The sequence below is a fragment of the Alligator mississippiensis genome, chromosome 14, assembly GCF_030867095.1.
Source record: "Alligator mississippiensis isolate rAllMis1 chromosome 14, rAllMis1, whole genome shotgun sequence".
In the NCBI taxonomy this organism is placed as follows: Eukaryota; Metazoa; Chordata; order Crocodylia; family Alligatoridae; genus Alligator; species Alligator mississippiensis.
Window position 1 is genome coordinate 29,717,260 of NC_081837.1, and position 18,446 is coordinate 29,735,705.

At 43.6% G+C, this 18,446-nt stretch overlaps 1 protein-coding gene across 1 annotated transcript in view; it reads right to left on the reverse strand.

The window, feature by feature from the left end:
- The window catches only part of LMOD1 (leiomodin 1), a 38,719-nt gene extending 25,930 nt beyond the window's left edge, over nt 1-12,789 (reverse strand). Inside the window, exon 1 of the mRNA XM_014609434.3 lies at nt 12,335-12,789. Coding sequence (XP_014464920.2) covers nt 12,335-12,595 — 261 coding nt within the window. The 5' untranslated portion in view covers nt 12,596-12,789. The remainder of the gene's footprint in view (nt 1-12,334) is intronic.
- Between the last annotated feature and the right edge of the window lie 5,657 nt (nt 12,790-18,446).

Consider the following 18,446-nt stretch of genomic DNA (forward strand, 5'->3'; position numbering starts at 1 on the left):
CACCAAGACATTGCTGTGCTATTATATTAACCTATCTTACAACAGCTGGATAGAGGTGACATAGTTGGCTTTAGTTTTTGTCACTTCTCAATCTGGAGTCACATGGAAAAATCAGGAACCTTCAGAAAAAGTGGGAAGACCTTTTAAAAAATGACATGACCTTGGGTCTCCCAGGAAAAGGCAGTGCAGACAGAGAAGGGTTGCCAACTGTCAGTAAATTTACTGACTGTCAGTAAAAAAAATAAAAATAGCTATCAATAAAATCCATAAGAAAACTTTAGCTGTCAGTAAAAACACTAAGAAGACACAGCTTGATTGATGCCCTGACAGACACAGCATGCAGTACCACCTGGTGTTTGAGTGGGAGAGCAGCACCCTGTAGGGAGCATTCTCTCAGACATGTGCTGCTGCAACAGCCCAGGCTGCCTGTAATACTTCTGGGTCACAGGTAGGGCTCTTTTATGGTCTGTGCCAGGACGGGGAGGAGGCAGCAGGGGCCAGAAAGGGTAAGTAAGGCTCTGGGGATGGATTGGGGGGCAGGGGCAAGCATGGTGAAGGGTGTAGTCAGGGGCATCAGGGCATGAGGGTGAGCAGGGGGCCCCTGATTGGGGTAGGAAGCAGCACAGTGTAAAACCATTGCTGCAGTCAGGCAGGCTTGCCAACCCAAGAACATTTATTTACTGAAAACTTTTTATTAACAACCAAACTTTTTTACTATGGTTGATGTTAAACTCCTAAATTTGAACCCAGCCCTTCTAGCAGGCAGGCTGGCAGAAAAGTCACATTTACATTATGGAAAACATGTATCAGTAAAAATGTGTCAGAAAAAAGTTTGGTCATCAGTCAAAAACTTGAAGATTGTCAGTATAAGAAATTTCTTCAGTTGATAATCCTAACACAGTCACTTGTATTATCTTTGTTTTGCAACGTCTTAATGGGGCTCTCTGGCCACAATTACCATTAATCTTTTGTTAGAGGGAATCAAGCTGAAATCATGTCTTTTCATCATGTGCTATCTTCCTGGGATTATAGTTTGCCCCTGTAATTACACAAATGGTTTGGAAAAGTTTAAAAGGAATCTCTCTGCATTTTATACTTCTATCCAAACCCTGCACATGCTACCAGGGGGGAAAATACAGTTGCCCTGAAATGTCATCTTCTGTGAAATGTCCCTTATGAAATACGTGAGAGTCTGCATGCTCCAAAATGCCGTGATTCCCACTGAGACATGGGGTGGATTGAGTGATACAGCTGGTTCAGTCTGACTGCCCTGCTGGGACTTGAGTCAGAGAGACCATTTTAATATCCAAATGACAGCATAATGCAGAGAAAAAAAAGTGATATATAAATCATCTGAGTTCAGTTCCTCCAAAAGTCAATATACCACTTAACCATAAATAGATAATAAATGGCCCATTCCTCTTTAGGGGCAGCTCAGTTCATATAAGTTAAACAATACCATGTTTATGTGCATTTCCCTGCATTCAGGATGACGTAAGCCCAGAACGAAAATTTTGTTTTTAGACTGGTTAGAAATTTAGAGCATTTTCCCCTTTCCATTGTGCCATTTGATGGAACGTATATCTTTCAGTTAGACAGTTTGGTGTAAATCCTAAAAAAAAAATCTATGACAAATCTTTATCTTGTAGCTTGTAAACCCTGCAAATATCACTTCTCCCAACAGTATTAGAAAATAAAGCGTTTTTTTTTACCAGTGTCTTTTATACTATCTGTCTAAAATGTAATGCATTTTTTTCCATATCATCCCAATTGTTTCTGATTTTCATTAAACTGAAAACCGTTCAGATTGCCATCCCTGGAATTTTTTTGTTTTCCTTTTTAATGCAGAGACTGGTTTGTTTGTTTCTGAAAGCTCATTGTGATGCTTGGTACATTTCCAAACAGAAAAAGGGTAAATATTTAATCTCAGTCAAAAACAGTTTTTATTTTAGACTGGAAAACAGGACAGAAGGAGCAAAAGGACTGTTTTGCAGACAGAGACCTCTGTGTGTTGGCTCTGCAACCGTCTTCAGAAAGTACATATGTGCCTGCTCCTTATAACTTCAAGGTATGTGCAAAACTGGCCAAAGGCACATCTTTGTTCCTGGTGAGCTGTAGTTATGAACAACTTCTTACATTCAAACATTTTTTTTTCCTTTGTTTGCTAATCAAGAGATGTAGTGACAAAAACTGAAAAATGTCCTTTCCCCCTTATGTAACCTATTAGAAAAAAAAATATGACTTGATCCATACAGTGCAAAGTACCTGTGTTTTCCAACAGATCTAAAGACAGAAACAGGTACTGCAGGCAGCCATATATTGTACCTGCAAATTTTGAAAGTTTTTCCTTTTCCCTATTCCTAGAATTAATTGCTGCTTCCAATATCATATGTATTCTCTATGCTAAAGCTGGAGAGAATTTCATTCCCTTTAATTATAGCTAATAGAGGAAGGGAGCAGGAATAGGTTGGATGTTCTATTCCAGATTGTTAGAAAATGTTTTCCCAAAGGCTTCCTGTTACTATTTTGCTGAAGTTATTTTAAAAAGAAAAAGTGGGCCATGGGGACGACAGTGGTCATGGCCTGCCCTTGGAATATCTCCCCACTGTGGGCTGACAGAGCTTAGTGCCACCTCAGTCTGCATTCACTTTTCAGAGCCCCATGTATGTTTGGATGATACGTGTTTGTTAACCCCTCTCCAATCGATCCACACCTTCAGCTCCTTGGACTCGCAAGTACCAGAAAGAATGTGAACCATACATCTCTGGAGAGGCTAGTGCCCAGTGTCATTGTTACATCCTAACTACTTTCCAGTACAGGGGCTAGCCAGAAACAACAGGATTTTCATGAAAAATAAACTCCAGAAAAGTTACATATGATCCTGAAAATGTTCAAAACATGGTTTAAAAGAGAAGACTCTGAGAGGGGCTGGAAGTTTCCAGCTGGAAATCTGGAATGGTCCTTCCACTGAGTTCTCAGCTGAAACAAGGGAACAGGCTTGGCAAATGTACAGAAAAGTCTTGTAAACAAAGGAGCAAAGTTTAAATGCAACTCTGTTAGTCACAAAATTATTAAGATGTTTAAAAGATGATACAACATTTTTTTCTTCTCTTTTTATGATTTCCCTTGAGCCTGTCCCAGCTACTCAAGCCTGGCGTGTGTTTTTTATAAACATCCTCAAGAAAAGATGGTAATCTAAGCAATATGAACATGAAATTCGAGAATTAACATGAAATTCAAGAATTATCTATGACTGCCACTGCTTCTACCAAGAGTTAGATTGTAGTGGATTTAGACGTTAGTGGTATCTTCCCTGAAATATGTTACAAACAAACAGTGGATTAAGTACTGTGCCTTATGCAAGTACTTTCCAGTCACAATTTAGAGCAGCGGTTCCCAACCTCGGGTCATGATCCAAATAAGGGTCGTGGGGGCAATGCCAGCGGCGCCGCACACAAAGTACAAGCCGCGCTGCATGCCAGAAGCTTCCCTGCCCCCGCACTCCACTCCCAGCAGCGGGTCGCAGCAATAAAAGGTTGGGAACCACTGATTTAGAAAGTACCAGAAAGCTTTAGAGGATTTTTGGGGATTGCTCAAGTATATAATGTTGGCGGCATTGGACAATCTGAAGACTATAGTCCTCAGGAGTCTCCATACATATGTGCTTCTCTCACAATGACCTCCTTGGTTCAGTTTACACAGAAGGCAAACGATTCTGCAGCCACTCTTACATTTGTGCACCAACATATCCAAAGTTTCCATTGTTCTACATTTGCCCATCTTGCTCTGAAAACTAGATCCTTTAAATATGTTGCATTTGGGGAATGTAAACTAGATCCAATGTCTTTGACAAAGAAGTATTGTACTAAAGGATAGCATTCTACCCTTCAATGGGTGTTATATATCTAACAAAAAAAACTATACAGCTGTAAAGTACAGGCAATCCTCAGGCAGATTTGTCTAGACACGTAGTACTCAAACTTTTTGCCTGGCAGGCCAGATGGGCTGGATGCAGTCAGTGGTCTCAATCTAGCGGCCGCATGGTAAACCCCATCTGGCTGTGTGGAGTGAGACAGAGGGCAGCCCAGACTCAACCCAGGCCTGTGGGAGAAGGGGGCTTGATTTAGCCCCATGGTGAGGAAAGAGGGGAAAGGGGCAAGGGGATGTGACTCAGTCCCCAATCCTGCCACCGTTGGGGTATGGCCCAGTCCTGATACAGCTGCGAGGGGGAGAAGGGGTGTGGCCCAGCCCAACCCAGCCCAGCCCCAATCTATTGTGCATGGTGTTCGGGAATTTGGCAGGTAGCCTACAGAGGGAGTTTTGGGGAACTGTCATGGGCCAGGTCAGCAGCCTCCCCCCCATGCAACAGCTTGCCAAACCTCCTTATGCAGGTTGGGGCTGTGGGCAGGCAGGGAGCTGGCAAGGGTGCTGGTGGCCGTGGCAAGGAGGAGCCTCAGGACAGCCCCAGCACGGGCTCCAGGTCCCACTTTTTTCTGCTGCCGCTGCTGTGGCCAGGGCAAGCAGGTTCAGAGCAGCTGCTGCAGGGACCTTGACTCCCCATGAGGGGCAGGCCAGGGCCAGGACCAGGGCCATACCCTCAGCCTGGCCCTTGGGCCCTGCCCATGCAGGTCCTGGCTGATCTCCATGGAGCTGGGGTCAGCAGCAGCAGTAGCCAGAAGGAGCCACCACTGCCAGTGCTGCTGAGAAATGGGGTCCAGCCATGGAGATACCCCAGCCCCACTGTGTGACTGAGGGTGGCAGGACAGGCCATGCGCCAGATGGTGCCTGAGCCAGGCAGGACCAAGGGAACCACCATGGGCTGGACAAAGTCCCTTAGAGGGCCAGATCTGGCCCACGGGCCATATATTGCCCACCCCCCATCCTAACTGACCAAAATATATCAGCACAGGAGTGTTATGTGAGCACCAGGGAAAAGCAATCTTTAATAAACCAAATACCATCAGGAAATATAAAGATAAAGGATTATAAAAAAAGTTTGCGTGTATGTGTACATTGTGTATCACAGTGTCACATATACACTCTCCTTTCTACAGAGGAACTTAAAAGTTTCCCTCAAATAATCTGTAGTTTTCTACAAAGCAGAAATTAAAATCGGGAGAAAGGAAGATGGTAAAGCATTAAACAGAACCAGTGGTACAACCCTTTTCTCTCAGAAAGGTTGACCACTTAGGTGCCTCTAAGGTATTACAGCACCTAAAACTGGACTCAGAAAGGGCTAGGTACTTAGGCTTCTTATACAGTCAAGGGGGAGAGCTGGATGCTCTCAAACATGATTGAGAGAGCCTGGACAACAAAAAAAGGGTCTGACTTGAGATAGCCATGGGAAACATTAACTGCTGTGGTGTCTGAATTCCCACTTCTCTTCAGAGCTTTGGCATCTAATTCAGGGCCCCATTTTAGACAATTACATCCACTCAGAGTCCTACTCTTCCAATGGTCAACATGCAATGGAGCAGGGATCACACTTGAAAGATAAAGCCCACGGTTGTGCTGGTGCCATTGCTACCATCCACGGCTTGTATAACAGCCATCTGGTTAGAACACTTGCTCAGGAAGTGCAAGACTTAGGCCCTAGGCCTCCCCCACTTAGCCTGAAGGAGTTCAAACTGCATTTCTTACTTCAAAGAAAGAGCTCTAACTACAAGGCTACAGAATTGCTGTGAGGGCCTCTCCACCCCTCCTGTTGAAACTAGGTCACTGAGCAGCCACAAGTGCAAGCATCTTAGCACTAAAAGGAGCAAAAGCAAGCAGCAGCTATGGCACTTGCCCACAAGGCAGGAGGCATGAGTCTTAAGACCTCCTGCTCTTGGAACAGTTTGTGCATTTTATGCAAGACAGCCATAATGAATTGGGCCTATCTGAGGATTTGGGTGGAGTTTAGGAAACTTTTCCACCTCTTTCCTGGATTAGAAAAGACTTGAGATAGAAACGAGGTGGCTCACCACTCAGACTGGCGTGCTTTGGGACCTGCATGAAAGTCTGCATTTAAGAACGTATGCATGCCTACCATCCAAACTGTAGATATCAAATAAATTTAGAAATCTCATTAATTTTGTGGCTGCTGAAGCAGGGTTATTCTGGACTGCTTTTTGTGATGTAGGTGCCTATATTCTTCCTAAGTCCTATTTAGCTACCTAGTTTACAAACCTAAATCTGGCCCCTTGTTCCTTAAAACTAGAGACCTCAATAAATATATTATCTCTAAGAACTATCCTTCTCATAACAATCTAGCTATCAACCACGGCATTTTTGTACGGTGTTTCTCCGGTGTACGGAGGTAACTCAGGGGTGGCCAACCCGTGGCATGGGCCACTTCCATGTATGGCATGTGGCAGACTGGGGAGGTGACAGAGAACACACCTGCAGATAGGTCAGGGAGCAGAAAGCAGAGCAGCAGATTGGGCAGAGGAAGGGGATGTGGGGCTAATTTGTGGCATGCCTGCCAAAAATGTTGGCCCCACTGATCTAAATAAAAACCAAAACACAACCCCATATGCACATGCACACACAGGGTGCTTGTACACGCAACAAAACTGGCCTTTAAAGTGACTTAACTGCCTTTTTGCACCGCTTTAATGATGTTCCTATTTACACATTCAGCAGCATATTCTGCTTTAATTTTGTGAGGATGTACACTTAGGCAGTGTATTTCTCTTTAAATTACTTTGTTACATAGCAAGGTAAAACCCATCCAAGGTATTTTAGTTTAGAGGGAAGCACTGGGCCTTGTGCAGCTCAAGCAGGCTCCGGGAAGAAAAAAAAAGGTCAGGCTCCTTGCCACTTTGGTTTTTCCCCTCAGTGGAGCCTGCCTGCACAAGCTGCTGCTAGGTCACACAGCCCCTGAGTTGTGCGGGGCCTGGTGCTTCCCTTCATGGTGGCAGCACGCCCTCCAGGACCACCCGGGCCAGATGCGAGCGGGTGGGTGCCACCTGGGGGGTGTTGCCGCCATGGAGGGAAGGACCAGGGTCCCCCACAGCTCAGAGACTGCACAGCGCAACAGCAGCTTGCCTCTTCCCCCCTGCCGTGGGAGACGCAGGTAGGCTCTGGTGGGGAAAAAAAGAAAAGAATTGGGCCTCTCACCACTTGTTTTTCTTCTGGTGGAGCCGGGAGGGGGGGAGAGGAAGGGAGATGCAGGTGAACTGATGTGGGGGGAGCCGTGATGCACTGTGACGCCACGTGACATCATGGAAGTCCCTAAATTGAAATGGTGGGTTTTTAATTGGTGGCTTTTAACTGTGACATTTAAAAATCCACCGTTTCAATTTAGGGAGAACTAAACCCCCATTGTGCATACAAGCACCCACACGCATCCACATCTTGATATATGGATTTCAAGTGAAGGATAATCCACAACCTCCCTGGACATGTCTACATGCGCTATTAATGTACAGTAGGGTTACTGCGCATTAAAATAAGGTGCAGTAAACTGTTCCCTGGACAGGATCTACACATGTACTGACTTGGAAGCAAATTTGCTCCCAACCAGAGCACTTGAGATCAGAGATGTTGCTGCCCCCTGTCATGCTAGGCCCAGCTGCAGCAGCCAGGGGGAGCTCCAGGGTCTCCTGGGTGCCAGCCCTAGGGCTGACAGAGAGCACTGGGCTGGTCCCAAGCCTCATGTGGAGGAAGAAGAGCTGTCCTGGCATCCCAGCCATGCGGGGATTGGACCCAATCCTCATGTGGCCAGGAGGGGCATCCCTGCTCATCAGGGATGCTCAGCAGGAATACTGCCTGGCAGCCATGTAGGGATTGGGAGAGTCCCGATCCCCACGTGGCTGTCCCCTCTAGCTGGGGATGTCTCTCCCTGCCATGTGGGGATTGGGTCCTTATCCTGTAAATACGGGTAACAGGTTTACTCCACATTAGCCTATTTTACTGAGAAGTAGCTCAGCACATGGTTGTATAGTGAAGCTTTACTGATTAGTCTGATTAGATTAGTCTACTGCACAGTAAAGGATCTCGTGTAGACGTGCCCTCGAGGTAACTCATTCCAGTTGTTAATTGTTTTCACTCTTACAAATCTGCACCTTATCTGTAGCCTGACTTTTTCAGCATCTGCTTCCATCTACTGTACCTTGTTAAGATTTTGTCTGCTAGATTAAAGAACCGTCTGCTATCAGAAATCTGCTCCCTATGTAACTACTTGTGGGCTGTGACCTAATTTCTCTTAGACAGTATTAATTTCACTAAAGGCCCCATCCCCTCCTCCACCTCCCACCGCTTCCAACATAGTGATGGATCTCTGTTCAGGTCTGAGGTCCTCTTAAGTGTCTTTAAAGTGCATTAGTCCTAAGACTAATGACTGAACTGGGGAATACTTTCACTCACTAGCAACAGGAAACAAAGGTTAATTAGTGCATAACCAAGATATAGATTTGGCTTCCCAGTGCAGAGGAGCTGTGAAGAAGCTCATTTCTATTTTGGGTTGTTTATAAACAGCTTCATGGTTACCCAAGTTTGCCCTTTTCATCACAGAGAGGGAAGACATATTATTATGTAGTTAAAATACTTCTAAATATACTCACTCCTCCAAGATTTAGCGGGGAGTTGGGTGTCTCGAGCTAGCCCTAAAGATCTCCTCAGAAAACAAAAATCAGTACTAGAGACACTTCCTGGATTGGCAGGACTGAAACTTTTCCTTAGAATACCATATATGCTTTTCTGTACTTCAGCAGATCCAGGGAAAGTGGCTAATTCTTCCCAAATAAGGGCTGGAACAGAGGTGGAATACAGTGGTCACCGAGTAGGTTCTTATACAAGGTAATACCTGCCAGCTCAGAACAGAGTATGCAGAGGTGAGGGGCAGAAAAGCAGAATACAATATGCCCACAAACTACCCACAGCTGGCAGATCTCATTTTAGATCAAGCAGCTGGGTCAGTATCTCTATAAAAGGCTCATATTTAAGATAACGTCAGAATCATAGTTTCTGCCCAGGCAAAGAGGGAACAGACCCCTTCCTTCAGTAATCCTGGTTAAAGGCACTGGAATGTTAAACAAAAGCAGGCAAGCTTTGTAGAGTTTATATGAGCTCTGTATTATCTGTCAAGAGACCCACAGTTTGTATGCTGTTGCAAAATTAGCTGATTAGCAATAATATGATGCAGATTGAGGTTTTAACATGAAGCTAGAAAAGAAATTCCCTGGGTATTTAATAGTCTTGGTCCTTTTATACAACATTTCTGATCCAGACACACACTCTAGTTTAAAGAAGGAAAACTTGTCTCTCATTTCCTGTCCCTGAAAACTCATCTCCCATACATGATAAAATCTTAACAAACTTGAATGGCTATTACCTCCAGAAGAAATCTTACAGCCCTTTCTTGCTGAGCCTTATGCCTGTCCGTCCCACCCATGCTTACCATTCTGTTTCTTGCCTGCAATTTTTTTGCTTGATGTATTTAATCAGAAACATGGGGCAGGGCATATAGGGTGAATACAGACAGACTTGTAAGGCACAAAGCTGAAAGCTAAGTGACTTTACACCTGTTTCCAGACATAATATGCAAATATGCTCTGTGTGACATCTTAGACAACCTTGATATACATGATAACCTATACATAGAAAGGGAAAGTGACTTGTTATTTAACTGACAAACCTGAGGGCCAATGAGAAAGTTGAAATTATGTCCACCATCCTAATATATGTGCCCCACAACAGAGCAGAAAGCACAATTAAAATGCTGGCACTGACTGAACTTCTAGTGTTGGGCACTGGCATTTTACCAGTGCTAATCCTCAATTTCTAACAATGCCAAGAAGAAGGAAGGAGTACAGAGGATATTTTTTCTCTCCCTCCAGGGATTGAAATAGAAGAAGAGTCAGCTCTGCAAATATCTAATTACTGCAAGAAAATCTATCTGAGCTCGTTTTGCCAGGAGCTTAACCACTAGCCAATATGCTTTGTCTTCCATATCCTGAAGCTACCAAGGGGCAAAGAGAGAGAGAAAGCAGCACTCTCCTTAAAAGCCTACATTTAAGCCCCATTCTTCTCACCACAGAGAAGGACTTCGCTATTCCCTTTCTTCCTTACAGGGCATCTCTACTCTGAAAAATGAATTCCCAAAACAGTCAAACAACCTTGCCCGTCCCACCATAAAATCCTTCCCCCACAACACATGTTCAAACACTGGAATAGGTCTGTGTCACCTGCTTTACTAAGGCTAAACTTTACTTTTGAAAGTAACAAATTTTCTAGTTTTCTAACTTGTCCAATTTTGAAACCCATCATGTTACCAGTGAGGATATATAGGAACATAGGACTGGAAGGTGCCCTTACGTTTGCGGGTGAGCTTCAAAATCACCACATAATCCCTCACCCACAATTTCATGGAACAATACCCCAAACACCAAGAACACTTTATATTTTGTCATAGGTAAAAAACCAAGGGAGAGGAGGGCTCTACCAATGCCCTGCCACTGCAACGTCAGGGAAGTAGGTGGATAATATGTGCACAAAGGAACATAGGAAAAGGTCTCCGCCCCACACTACTGAGGAAGCCCAAAGCTCCCAGTCTGTGCCGTTCCAAAGAATATTTCCCTTCCCTGTCTGGATATTTAGCTTTCTGAATGTCAGTTTTTGAATGCTGACAGAGAACTAGGGTTACTTACATGGCACTAGCAAATACTGCCTTCAGTGTCACTGAGCTATTCTTAAGATCATTTGGTCTATGGTCCCAGTATATTCTTAATTCACCCTGGTCGAGGTGGAAGAAACACATCCTTACATCACATGACAGTTGGTACATAAGAACAAACCTAGGTGTGCTGAGCCAACGTCAACTGTGCTTCATATCAGTAGCAGCTAAACAATGAAGTATAGCAGTGGTAAGAGGCCCATAAACCTATATAGAATATCCCAAAAAGGTTGTTGTAGAGTCAAACAAGTGTTGAAGCACTTAGCTGAAAAAAGATGGCCAGGCCACACCAAGGTAAGAATAAAACTCCTAGAAACATCCAAGGCATTTGGAGTGGAGAGGAAGGGAAACATTTAACTCTTTGCTTGGGTATCAAAACTATCTTGTTTGTTGCCTCTATGCCTGCAATTATCTTCTTGTCTTTCCTTTTAATATTTTGGCAGCACCCAGAGACCTCAGGCAGGATCAGGGCTCTATTGTGGTCAAGTCTGTACAAACACATAAGAAGATATAACTTCTATTTCAAAGAGTTAACTATTTAGTTTGGGGCTTGATTACTCAGCAAAGCAACCAGAGCCAGGATAACCTGTTAAAATGGGTATTCATTTAAGTCTCTACTGTGCTTACTAAAACTGTTTATATTGTTCAGTATTCTCCTTTACAGCAGATGGCCATCAGGCCTGGGACACGGATGCTTGCAGATACAGATAGCTAAGTTTCAAGAGTCTCATACTGGTGGATACTAGTCCACTTTGCTACAGAAAAACTTGCAACCACAATGAGGTAGCATTTCTCCATACCTTCAAGCATAAAACAATTGTTCTATACTTGAGTTAGTAAATGCTACAGAGAATTTATATGGGCTGCATTGAAGCTACACACAAGGAAATGTGAATGAGATGGACACAATGAAAACCCCACAGAATCAGGGATTACAGTAAACCATTAAAAGAGAAAAATTCACAGTGCTAGTTCAGAGAAACTAAAAAGACTTGCCAGCTATAGAAAAGGAGAAACAAAGATAAAATTGCATAATTAAATCCATATCCTAACAGAAGAGTGACCTTTAGTTTACAGTAAACATCCAGAATCAAAAGGCCTTATTGTTACTTTCTTATACACCCATTCAGTATATTGATTTCCAGAGACTAGCACACTTTCTCTGACTTTTACACATAATATCAATGGGGCAATGGAATTCTCTAAAAGACAAAATAGAAACAGACATTAGGAAATACATCATTGTGAACTGTTTTTAATGCTGTGAAAACTTGAGCTTATTTCTGGGAGATATGTTCTGGCTGCAAAAGTTGCTCCCAGGAAAAACCTACAGAAGGATATTGGACTACCAGAGGAAAACAGATATAAAATCCCCTATGTAGCCAGAGCTTTGGTACTTATGAATAATGTTTGGATTTGAAAAAAAAAATCCCTGTCTCCTTCTCAAAGCATCTGCCAATCCCTGAATAAATCTTTCATTTAAATCTCTCAGCACGCAGCCTTGCAACATTGCTGCTCATTTTCCTACATGGCAGCTGCTTCTATTTACACACTATTTTTCCACATTTATTATTTCCCATTTTTCACCCTGAAACATCCCACTGGCGTTCAAAGGTGTATCACTTTTTTTTCTCAGTGTCCCTGGTCACAGCTCACATGTTGGCAGATGTGACTTACGTCCACTGACAGTTCCCTCTGAATAAGTTTCTTTGTCTCCTTTTCACAGTAGTTGAGCATTGCCTCTCTGTTGTACAGGCCAGTTGGCTGTTTGTCAGTTTGGTTTCTCTGCCTGAGTCCAATAGGGATGCTCCCATCCGGATCAGCTGTATCCAGTTCTTTTTCCAGTTCTTCCATCTCCTCTGGAGACAGAGTGGACAATAAGTTATCAATATCTGGATCTTCACTGACTTGCCTTCGGTACTTTGCTACCCTAGACATCTTGGCAATTTGCTACTGAAATACAAGTGCAGCAGTATGTAAAGCCAAAGGGTGGAGGAAAACTGGTGAAGTTGTAGGACAGCGTCTGAAAAAGCAGAGTCCAGAGAGAACAGAAGCTACTTCCCTCCAGCCAGCAGGTGCTGAAGTGTGAAATCTAAGGAGCTCTGACTTACTGCCCCCCAGCATATATCGGTTTGAAAGAGAGGACTCACTGATACAACAGCTGGCCAATGAAATTCAACAGCTGCACAGCCTGGCTGAGAAAAACCAATCAGGCAAGGCAGGAGGCGGGGTTCGCTGTATCAGAGGAGTTTGAAACCTGAGGACATTCCAGGGAATCTTGAAGAGCTTCATGACCAAATTTAGTACTGAACATTTAGCCTTTTAAAGGCAATGGGACAATATAGTGAGAAAACATGCAAAAAACATAAGCTTTTAGCTAGGCCTTTGAAACGGGGGGAAAAAGCAGCAGATCTTTATGACAGATCCATCAGGAGCTTCAAGATCTGACAGCAAACACATAGCAGCTACTTGTATTACATAGTTTTCTTCTGCATCACAGGAGGAAAGAGTTGCTGGAACCCAGTATTATGTTAATCCCTGCTCTTTGGTTATTTTGATAATGAAATGAAAGAGCAACATTAGGAGTTTGCAGGGCACTTATAAAAGTTTTCATTTTTACAAATGTTTGGTTTACTTTTATTCACTGTTCATGGTCACTGAAAATGGGGGTACTCTGTGTTGTTTCTGTTTGGAGAAGATGAGGGTAGAATCAGTTATTCTTTGGATGCAACCCTGTGCACATAGGAAGAATGTACAAAGTCCGGCTTCCTCCAACGGTGGAGGATCTAACAACAAGAACTACTTTCTGTGTTCACACTTCTAGTCTTTTTCAGCATCAACCCAAAAGCAGTCTTAGAGCTCTTTACTCAGGATCACACTAGTAGTGTTTCTTTTGCCATGCCTGTTATTTCCTTGATACCTGCTCTGTCTCCTTTGGTAGTATTTCTCTGTCTCACATAACCTTAGCTTAAACAGCACTCGAAGAAGCCCCTCCTATATAGTTCAAATTCCCAAGCAACCACACATCTTTGCTTTGGCCTCATGCTCCTGGGTGACTGACCTGATGTACCTTTGGTTTAGGACCAAATCTCTGAATGGCTTCACATGTACCTTTGGATGGTAACGTGTCAGTAGTTTGGTTGGAGGCTCCTATATTTTCAGCTACCCAGTTCCATAAAGAAGCTTAATGGCTTCCTAAAACCATCTTAAATGAAGGATGGTGGTTCTCTTCTCTCCAATTTCAATAAGTTTTAACTCAATCTATAACAAATCCATTCTACACATTCATCAGGGGTGGGGGCGGGACAGGAGATGCTGTTTACCAGGGCACCCCTTGGAGTCACTAGAAATAACAGCCACTAACTAACAGAGAGCAAATTCAGGTTAGACATCAGGAAGAACTTCTTTATGGTAAGGGTGGCCAAAATTTGGAATGGGCTTCCAAGGGAGGTGAAGTTCTCCCCTATCTTGGGGGTCTTTAAGAGGAAACTGGACAAGCACCTGGCTGGGATCATCTGACCCCAGTGCTCTTTCCTGCCTGGGGCAGGGGGTTGGACTCGATGATCTGCTGAGCTCCTTTCCAACCCTAATATCTATGAATCTATAACACTGCTTTAACCATTCCTTGAAATCTCTCACAGCCTCCCTTCCTTTTAAAGAAAATATAGTTTAATCTGAAAGCCCATACAACTCCCTCCTTCCAAAACTCATACGAGTATGTTAGACATGTATGACCACATGTTTAAAGAATTGCATGCAAATAAGATTGCCTGATTAGTGTATGGTGTGGACACTGCAGATATACAAGAAAGCAAAATAAGATATACAAGAAAGCAAAATAAGATATATAAGAATAAGATATGCAAGAAAGCAAAAATCCTGTGTTCAAAGAATTGAAGCTGAACAAACTAGGAATTCCAAAACAAAATAGTATCTATCTCTGAAAATACACAACCAGATCTGAATCAAGCAGATGTTCCCTGTACTACTAAAGGTTCAGGGAGGGTTGTAAAAGTTTGTAAGGAACAGTTTTAGTTGCATGTTATAATAGTTTTTAGTTATATAATTGTTAAACTGAGGTATTAGCATAACCCCAATGCCCTGTATACCTGCTGTCTTGTAAGTGCTCAGTATATTAAAGGGCCTTACAATGATGTACCCTTAAATATATATGAGAAACCTATGTGTGCATGCAAAAATAAAAATGTTTATTTGACATATATGGAACTATATATTGGCTGCTCCTCCTTGGCAGAATAACGTGTAAGGGCTGAGGAAGTATGTGCTGGGAGTTCACCCCCAGCCTGCACTCTTACATAAGGAATACCCTAATCATACACCTGGAGTAAAATCCTGGCCCTTTGAAATTTCGCCATTCACTTCAGTACCACTAGGATTTTACCTGTTGTGCTCCTGAAGTACCATCTGCCAGGCAGTCAGAGTGCCAAGAGCAATTCAAGCAGGCAATCCATGCTCAACTTCTTATCATCTGAGACTAGGATCTGGAGAGGCACAGTACATTCCTTTTAAACTGTGTAACAGTTTTCACATTGTGTCCTCCACTTAGCCCCTGGAGACATTAAGGATATTGTATAGACATAATTGATGTAGATTTGCATGAGTCAGATCAAGTAGGGCTAACAGTGTAGCTGTGGTAGAATGGATTTCAGGGCAAGCTAAAAATCCTACCTTGGAAGTTGATTAGATACTCTGGTATGTTTTGCAACACATACTGAGCTCTGTCTTACCACAACCACACTGCTAGTGGTGATTGAACTGGCTAGTTTTAAAGCCAGTTCAGGAATGTCTGCCTAAAAAAATTGCAATCATAGCAGTGACCGCAGTATAGACATACCATCAGTCTCTCTCTCTTCATCCCATGCACAAAGGATCTGGAAATCAGTCATGGTGCTAGTCTGCATCCATAACGTACATTAGTGGTTGATAAAACATTAGTACAGCTCACATTTTCTTACAGTTGAATAGGCCAGAAGAGAACAAGAATCAAGCTGAAGGACTGGGTTTTGTGAGAAACCATAAAGAATAGTACTGGGCTTTGTTTTAGTTAACATTTTAATTAATGATTTAGAAGGAGTAATTGGCACTGTAATGAAATAAACAATGCATTCTAAGGCACTCTGAACATCAAGAAAGAAATAATATAGCAGTGTACAGAGGAAGGCTAGGAGAAGTATAAGGACATTCTATCTGAGGATGTTATGTATTTCACCAGCAAAATTCAGTTGAGACCACACCACAGAATGCACCATGGGATCTAGGACAGTTCTAAGTCCTCCAGAAGGTAAGAATCTCATCCCCCGTGCTCTTGGCACCCACTCTTTTTCCCTTTGGCCTCAACAGCATGTCCCTTCCTTTCCCCTTCCATTCTCCCCCTCCTCCACCAGCCCCTGTGCTGTCACTGTTGCTGTCCTCAACTGATCTGGAAGTGGAAGGGGAAAGGGGGTCTCAAGTGCTGCTCCTGCCTGGCTCCCACTTGGAACAGCAGCAGCAGCAGCAGCAAGGTTCCTCCTCCCTGCCTGTCCCTCAGCTTGTGGTTTGGGAGGGTTGTGGGGTGGAGGAGGATTCCAGTGCAGCTGTAGCCAGGCTTTGCAGGAGACAGCAACAATGATGGCAAATGGGTTCCCCCACTCTGTACTTTCTGTACTTGCTCCTGAGCTGGAAGGGAACACCCACACAGACTGGGCAGTGCAGAAGAACCCACTGCTGCTGTTCCTGGTTGGAGCAACTCTGGAGCCTCCCAATCCTGGATCAGCCGAGGACAGCAACAGTGCCGAGCAGGGGAACAGGAGGGAGGGGAAGTGCTGCTGGGGAGGGAGCAGAAGGGTGGGAGTGCTAAGAGATGGGATAAGGAGATGGGATTTTTACTTTTTGGTGACTTACAAGAAATCCCTGGTTGCTGTTCCCACCCTGTGATTGGAAAAGAGTGTTTATCTGCTCAACTGCACCCCCTCTAGATCTGTTTCTGCTTTCCCATGTCACATTCCTGGTTATGACTGCTGCAGCCATGGTATGTGGGACACTGTGGGCATGTCTACATGTGCATTAATGCACTTTAGTTAATGCGCATTGAATACCATTGTTAGGTATTAACCTCATGGTGTACCTCCATTGTGAGGCATTAACTAAAGAACACAGTTTTTTTAGTGATGCTTAATGCTCATTAGCTTATTTTAATGTGCTTCAACTAATTAGTATGGGGCATTTATACAAGTGCTCTGGGAGGGGGGAGGCACTTTAATTAGTGCAGCTCTGAGAGCTGTGCTAATTAAAAGCGCCCAGAGTGTCATGTGTATCAGCATCCCCACACTGAAAAATGGCAGTGGGGCACTTTGAACTAAAGCTCATCAAACCAGCTTTAGTTTAAAGTGCCTCACCCCCATTTTTCAGCATGGGGACACTGATACATGGTGATGCTAGAGGCTACCAGAGTGCATTAATTTCCATGCTCCAGCAGACTCTATTATTTGAGTCTGCTTCAACGCACTGGAATTCCAGTGTGTTGGAGCAGGCTCCCTGCACATGTATAGGAGCCCATGGGTTTTTAGTGACACTTTAATGTTCATTAAAGTAGGCTAATGCACATTAAAGTGCATGTGTAGATGTGCCCTGTATGTCCAAGAATCCATAGATTTTGGAGGCCAATCTGAGCAGTTTCCTCAAAGTCTGAATATGAAAGTGGATCTGCTTGTTCCCTTGCATTTCATTTGGTCCAGTCAGTACCTAATTTATCAGAGAAAAAGACATGAAGCATTTTAGGAAAACTTGAATCTTACTGGGTGCGTCTACATGTGCGTTGGACTGCACAGTTGTTACCACACAATCATTTAGTGCTTGCTTAAGCACATACTAAATGCCTGTGCAATAACCAACGTTACTGTGCAGCTCCAAAGCTGCGCACGTTGTTTCTGATGCTACTGCACTGTAACCCATTGCTACAGCAGAGTAGCTTGGGCATCATGGTTCATGCCTGCTGACACTACGTCACCATAGTAACAAGCTATGGCAATGTAGCTCATCGCTATAGCAACATAGTCTTGTGTAGACGCACCCACTGTTAACCTAATATTTCCACAACTTCCAAATGACAGTGGTAGGTAGGAGTGGATACAGAACTAGGTGGATCGGATCAGACAGGTCAGACTGACACGGGAAATGAACTCCACGTTAGAAATATCACTTTTCAGGTTTTATGGACATCTCAGAGCCAGGATACAGAGCTTGGACTGGAACAGTTTTCCACTCTTTCCTTCTGTCCATTTTTTCCTCCTAATGTCCTTTTCTCAGCACAGTCCTTACAGAAGCCACACTACCACCTTCTGGTATCCTCCGTTATTACCACATCACTATACACCCTTTCCTTTCACTGCTTCCTCTTAAAGCAAAGTTGCAGAATTCAGAATAGAACCAGTATCTTCTATATGCAAAACTATTTTTAACCACTCCAAAAAGAGTAAAGGGAAAGGGGGAAAGTTTTTATTTATTCCATTGCCTCAATCCATGACAATATTTGCATCACTTGCGTCCAAAAATAACAAGCTAGGAAAATTTTTTTTTAAAATTCCTACAATGCTAAATGTGTAAGATTAAATTAGAACAGTTTATTAAAACCATAGGTGATTTTAGGGGAGGTACAGGGTGGGGGGGTACATGCCCCCCCTGAGATAGGCCTCTGGCTTTTGCAGGCAGTTGCTGCTTGCACTCCCTCCCCCACTGCTGACGTGACCAGCAGCATCTGCAGACGGTCCCCACTTGCCGACACCGACGTCGG